The sequence below is a fragment of the Phyllobates terribilis genome, unplaced genomic scaffold (genome assembly GCF_046119375.1).
Source record: "Phyllobates terribilis strain yellow unplaced genomic scaffold, ASM4611937v1 Scaffold_7__3_contigs__length_470593459, whole genome shotgun sequence".
Classification (NCBI taxonomy): domain Eukaryota; kingdom Metazoa; phylum Chordata; class Amphibia; order Anura; family Dendrobatidae; genus Phyllobates; species Phyllobates terribilis.
This window is the reverse complement of record NW_027362767.1, coordinates 434,028,350-434,035,605: the sequence shown is the minus strand read 5'-3', so window position 1 is coordinate 434,035,605 and position 7,256 is coordinate 434,028,350. Positions and strand designations below refer to the sequence as shown.

Here is a 7,256-nt window from a genome sequence, read left to right as displayed (position 1 = left end):
GTTTCATTAATATTGCCAATGTTAATTGCATGGATATTTTCTGCTCGCAGTTATCAGCCACCCTCTAACATGTCACCCAGACGGTATCAGCCCCATGCACATGAGCCCCCCAGTGCCCCCCGCTCTCTTGTACCCCTGCAAGGTGACAGAGTGGGCATCCTCTGTGGAGAATATCATCCTGCAGGGGAGTCTCCCCCCCCCACCGTCCCCTCTAATAATAACTCCCTGTAAGCCGAGCTCTTCTCCTCCAGATAAAGGCATCTTCACAGGCAGAGCAGCAGCCAATCGGTGCGCGGCCACCCTGATGACATCACTGTGACGCGCTTCACACCTCTCAGCTGTGGCCAATAGGGCGGCTCTGGCCATTATATATTGGGCGATTTGGGGACAGACAGACGGGTCACCCTGAAGTTTGCTCATCTCTACAGCAGGTAATGCTTCTTAACCCCTTTCTTGCCAGGGACATCCACTATTTAACATTTTGCGGCCAAAGAGAACACAGAAAGTTGCAGAACTTTACAACTATTTTTATTGCAAAAGTAACTGGGACCTTCAGATTTATAAAGTAAGAGGGACAGCGGGGGGTGCTGCAGCCCCCCAATACTGCAAACTGTGCTCTTCTGTCCAACAGACAAACACTGACTGGGGAGCGAGTCCTGCTCCAACATTAACCCCAATGTTCAGTGCACCGTTATCCCCCTGCACCAACAGGTTGCAGAGGTAACCCAGCACTGACACCAACCCCAAACTGACACAGTCACCCATTGCAGACCAAATTCTGCATAAATCCCTACACCGATACTAATCCCAGCACTGACCCTACAGCTAACCCCTGCACCCGCCCTTGCCCCAACCCCAGTACAGGTTGCAGAGGTAATCCTGCGCTAACCCCCCCTCCCCCCCAAATTAAATCACCTACTTTAGAACTAACTATGCAAGAAACCCTGCACCAACACTAACCACTGTCCGAATCACTAACTCCTGCTCCAACCCCAAAAATGCTGCAGAACTAAATCTGCACCAACACTGACCTCTCCGCCAACCCCAATACTAACTCTGTCACTAACACTGGCTGCAGAGCTGACGCTCCATTAGCCCTCGCTTCAACACTAAACTCCACATTTACCTCTACACCATTTGCTGCATTAAACCTAACACTGACCTGCAGAGCATTTTCTATCCTTAGATCCTGAAAAAAAGGATATTGCAGAGCATTTCACCCCCCCACTGCTCAGCACTTCTCTCCCACTGCAGAACACGTCACTTCCACTGCAGAACACGTCGCTTCCAATGCAGAGCATGTCGCTTCCACTGCAGAGCACTTCTCTCACACTGCAGAACACGTCGCTTCCACTGCAGAGCACTTCTCTCACACTGCAGAACACGTCGCTTCCACTGCAGAACACGTCTCTTCCACTGCAGAGCACTTCTCTCCCACTGCAGAGCATGTTCTGCTTATGACATGAGACCTGTCCATCTCTCTTCACTGCTCCTGCTGCCTCTTATGGGATGGGAGAATTGAATAGTTGGGGGAGTCACCAGAACCCCACCCCAAACCTCTTGCTGTTTACTACCATTTGACTGACCCCCTTGCACCTCCCCACCCCGGCACCAGCCTCTCCTGCCCATCTCATGTCACCAGCTGCCACCACCTGTCAGCCGGCTGAGAGGTCTATATATACTGAGAATGTGCTGTCACTGCACTGATACTGTGGCACTTGTGGGGGCACTCACGCACTAGGTGACACTCTACACCACAACTGTTACATAACATGACCCTCCGGCTATTACAAAGAGTGAAGGGTCTCACGTACTCATGTGCAGCTGCCAGGAGGAGGGTGCCGCCGGGTGCCCAAAATGCATCAGGTCATTTTACTAATAGTTAGAATCTCATGGATCTCTATCCAACCTCCCCGGTCCCTTCCATTCACCTACCTGAACTAACCCTTCCTTTCCGCAGGTCCAGCCCGAACTCTCATCATGCCTTTCGGAAACACCCACAACAACTTCAAGCTGAACTTCTCACCAGAGGAGGAATTTCCCGACCTCTCCAAACACAACAACCACATGGCCAAAGCCCTGACTCTTGACATCTACAAGAAGCTCAGAGACAAGCAGACACCCAGCGGCTTCACCCTTGATGATATCATCCAGACCGGTGTGGACAACCCTGGTAAGTTGTTCTGTTCCGCTCTATAGACATCCCACACCGTGCAGGGCTGAGAGCATCAAGAGGGTCCTCAACCCCAACACCAAGGGCCAACCAGGGCTCCCAGACCCTGCTTCATGAGGGACTGATTTATTATTACTGTCTTCCACTTAGACCATGGGCCAAATTCAGCCCAGTGGTGCTTGAAGACTTGATAGATTGGGGTCATCTTGCTAGATAAGATGGAGACTTTTCATTTCCTTATGCCACTTCTTGGTTGGGCTACTTTCCGCTCACGGATTTTGCATGCCCCGCCTCCCTCACGGGTGACTGACAGCGCTGACTCGGCTTGAGCCTGAGCTCCTCGCAAGGCCATGCTGTCAATCACTAGTGAGGGCGGCGGGGCATGCGAAATCCGTGGGTGGATCTGTGCACTGAGCTTTTTGGCAATGCTCAGGGTGCACCCAGCATATCCCATACAAGAATCCCCGTTTTGCTAGATCATGCTCTTTTTTTTGTAGACATTAAAGCACTAAAAAGTGTTAAACATAATAATTCTGGAACAACGCTCGTTTTTTTGCCTTAAGTCTTTTTAGAAATTCCTTCCACACTTCTTGAGTTCCATCAGGTCTTATACTGCAGTCACATCCAGAGCTGCTGTCATGGTACAGAAGCTTGCATCTTTGGTTGTGACAGGAGGATAAGACAAGATAACAATAAAGGCCGTATCCGTCATGTAGGATGTAGTGTCCTTCTACAGGGGAGAAATAATGTTACAGGATGGAGGTGAAATCTTCCTGTAGGATCCATCCGGGACGAGCCCCCAATTTAGCAGTAGTAGAATATGGTTCCACCAGGTCCCGTCCCCGGTGCTCACACATCTGACTCGTTCCTCCTCCCTCTTTAGGTCACCCTTTCATCATGACTGTCGGCTGCGTTGCTGGAGATGAAGAATCCTATGAAGTGTTCAAGGATCTGTTGGACCCAGTCATTGAAGATCGTCACAACGGCTACAAGCCCACCGACAAGCACAAGACTGACCTCAACTTCAGCAACCTGAAGGTAAGAAGCGGCGGTGGCTTCACAGTATAATGTGTCCAGCTCCGGTCATTATAATCTTATAATGTGCCAGCACAGGACTGACCACCTTTTAGTATTTTATGCCCCATAAAATGCCCAATTTTGTCAAGTCCAGTTGATGGAGAAGTTGGAGTGGGGGGTGAGGAGAGGCCACAAACTGAACCAGCTGCTTGTTTTTTGCAGGGAGGTGATGATCTGGACCCAAACTATGTCCTGAGCAGCCGTGTGAGGACTGGTCGCAGCATCAAGGGATACACCCTGCCCCCTCACTGCAGCCGCGGTGAGCGCCGCGCCATTGAGAAGCTGTCCATCCAGGGTAAGTGATCAGGGGACGGTGGGTCGCAGTATGTGCACACAGCTAGCGTGTGGCCACCGAAATTATGTCCATATCTCTTCACAGCTCTCAACAGCCTGACAGCAGAATTCAAGGGCAAATACTACCCCCTGAAGGACATGACTGACGCCGAGCAGCAGCAGCTCATCGACGACCACTTCCTGTTTGACAAGCCTGTGTCTCCCTTGCTTCTGGCTGCTGGAATGGCTCGCGACTGGCCCGATGCCCGCGGTATCTGGTACGTGACTGCACACCCCGGCTGGGAGACAATCCAGGTCATTTAATAGCTGCCTGGAGACAGGACTTGTTTGGTGTCGGCTCGTAGTCATTCTTCCCCATATGTGAAGGCTTCCAGAAGCATAGATGGTACCGGGACATGTTGTCCACCTTGTCCTGGACACCTGTGCCCCTCAGTTGCCGTTCTGTAGTTGCCCCATCAGATTAGGGAAGACTTCTGGCCACGAAAGCTCATTGTATTCTCGTCTCTTCCAGGCACAATGATAACAAGACTTTCTTGGTTTGGGTGAATGAAGAGGACCATCTGAGAGTCATTTCCATGCAGAAGGGTGGTAACATGAAGGAGGTCTTCCAACGCTTCTGTGTTGGTCTGCAAAAGGTAAGACGACAACTTCCATTCTCCTTTACAAACACATTGATCTTATGGCTTCAGTTCTCACATGTGGTTATACGTCACAGATTGAGGAGATCTTCAAGGCCGCTGGACATCCCTTCAGCTGGAGCGAGCATCTGGGTTACATCCTGACCTGCCCATCCAACTTGGGCACAGGTCTCAGGGGTGGTGTCCACGTCAAACTCCCCAACCTCAGCAAGCACGCCAAATTCGAGGAGATCCTGACCAGACTCCGTCTACAAAAGAGAGGCACTGGTGAGTGTGGCATTCAGCTACTGCCCAATCATCCTCAGGACAGGTTTATATAAGAGGATGATGGGGCCCATACTGGTTCATACACAGAGAAGATGGGGCCCCATACAGGATAATATACAACGAAGATGGGGCCCCATACAGGTTCATACACTAGGAAGATGGGGCAAATACTGTTTCATACACAGAGAAGATGGGGCCCACACTGGTTCATACACAGAGAAGATGGGGCCCATACTGGTTCATACACTAGGAAGATGGGGCCCATACAGGTTCATACACAGAGAAGATGGGGCCCATACTGGTTCATACACAGAGAAGATGGGGCCCATACAGGTTCATACACAGAGAAGATGGGGCCCATACAGGTTCATACACAGAGAAGATGGGGCCCATACTGGTTCATACACAGAGAAGATGGGGCCCATACTGGTTCATACACTAGGAAGATGGGGCCCATACTGGTTCATACACAGAGAAGATGGGGCCCATACAGGTTCATACACAGAGAAGATGGGGCCCATACAGGTTCATACACAGAGAAGATGGGGCCCATACTAGTTCATACACTAGGAAGATGGGGCCCATACTGGTTCATACACAGAGAAGATGGGGCCCATACAAGTTCATACACAGAGAAGATGGGGCCCATACTGGTTCATACACAGAGAAGATGGGGCCCAAACTGGTTCATACACAGAGAAGATGGGGCCCAAACTGGTTCATACACAGAGAAGATGGGGCCCAAACTGGTTCATACACAGGGAAGATGGGGCCCATACAGGTTCATACACAGGGAGGATGGGGCCCATACTGGTTCATACACAGAGAAGATGGGGCCCCATACTGGTTCATTCACAGAGAAGATGGGGCCCATACTGGTTCATACACAGAAAAGATGGGGCCCATACAGGTTCATACACAGGGAGGATGGGGCCCATACAGGTTCATACACAGGCAGGATGGGGCCCATACTGGTTCATACACAGAGAAGATGGGGCTCCATACTGGTTCATACACAGGGAAGATGGGGCCCATACTGGTTCATACACAGGGAAGATGGGGCCCATATTGGTTCATACACAGGGAAGATGGGGCCCATACTGGTTCATACACAGAGAAGATGGGGCCCATACAGGTTCATACACAGGGAGGATGGGGCCCATACTGGTTCATACACAGAGAAGATGGGGCCCCATACTGGTTCATACACAGAGAAGATGGGGCCCCATACTGGTTCATACACAGAGAAGGTGGAGCCCATACTGGTTCATACACAGGGAAGATGGGGCCCATATTGGTTCATACACAGGGAAGATGGGGCCCATACTGGTTCATACACTAGGAAGATGGGGCCCATACTGGTTCATACACAGAGAAGATGGGGCCCATACAGGTTCATACACAGAGAAGATGGGGCCCATACTAGTTCATACACAGAGAAGATGGGGCCCATACTAGTTCATACACTAGGAAGATGGGGCCCATACAGGTTCATACACAGAGAAGATGGGGCCCATACTGGTTCATACAGAGAGAAGATGGGGCCCAAACTGGTTCATACACAGAGAAGATGGGGCCCATACAGGTTCATACACAGGGAGGATAGGGCCCATACTGGTTCATACACAGAGAAGATGGGGTCCATACTGGTTCATACACAGAGAAGATGGGGCCCATACTGGTTCATACACACAGAAGATGGGGCCCATACTGGTTCATACACACAGAAGATGGGGCCTATACAGGTTCATACACAGAGAAGATGGGGCCCATACTGGTTCATACACACAGAAGATGGGGCCTATACAGGTTCATACACAGAGAAGATGGGGCCCATATTGGTTCATACACAGGGAAGATGGGGCCCATACTGGTTCATACACACAGAAGATGGGTCCCATACTAGTTCATACACACAGAAGATGGGGCCCATACTGGTTCATACACACGGAAGATGGGGCCCATACTGGTTCATACACAGGGAAGATGGGGCCCATACTGGTTCATACACAGGGAAGATGGGGCCCATACTGGTTCATACACAGGGAAGATGGGGCCCATACTGGTTCATACACAGGGAAGATGGGGCCCATACTGGTTCATACACAGGGAAGATGGGGCCCATACTGGTTCATACACAGTGAAGATGGGGCCCATACTGGTTCATACACAGAGAAGATGGGGCCCATACTGGTTCATACACAGGGAAGATGGGGCCCCATAGTACGTCAATAAGTATCCATAACTCCAGCTGCGTGCTCATGGTGTACTGATGAAGCAGAGCCGACGCTGTATCTGCTGGTGTCTTGGACTCGGCGTCCCGTCCATGGTTCTCACCTCCGTCCTCTCTCTTCACAGGTGGAGTCGACACTGCCGCCGTCGGAGGCACCTTTGACATTTCCAATGCTGACAGACTGGGCTTCTCTGAGGTGGACCAGGTCCAGATGGTGGTGGATGGTGTGAAGCTGATGGTTGAGATGGAGAAGAAGCTGGAGAAGGGAGGGTCCATTGATGACTTGATTCCAGCACAGAAGTAAAACACGCAGCAGAGACAGAGCCCTACAGGTCCCCGCACCAACGGAGGGGCCCAGGAGACCCCACTGAGATCATTAGAGGTTGGAAGAGATGTCTTCAGAGGAAGGCATTAGAAATGGGGAGAGAGAGGGGAATCACCGGCCGCGGCCCCTCGATGTCCGGCATCACATCCTGATGGTTTCATTGTATATATTGTAAAACACCAGGTCCCCCCATTTACTATGTGCCCCCCAATATCAGCAGAAGGCAATAAAGGAGAATTTCACCTCTGA

At 51.0% G+C, this 7,256-nt stretch overlaps 1 protein-coding gene across 1 annotated transcript; it reads left to right on the top strand.

The window, feature by feature from the left end:
• Positions 1 to 287: 287 nt before the first annotated feature.
• CKM (creatine kinase, M-type) lies at positions 288 to 7,256 on the top strand. Its single transcript, XM_073642085.1, has 8 exons — positions 288 to 431; positions 1,961 to 2,173; positions 3,057 to 3,211; positions 3,413 to 3,545; positions 3,630 to 3,801; positions 4,056 to 4,179; positions 4,260 to 4,449; positions 6,808 to 7,256. Exons 2-8 carry the CDS (start codon positions 1,981 to 1,983, stop codon positions 6,984 to 6,986), a joined length of 1,146 nt encoding a protein of 381 aa, XP_073498186.1. The 5' UTR covers positions 288 to 431; positions 1,961 to 1,980; the 3' UTR covers positions 6,987 to 7,256.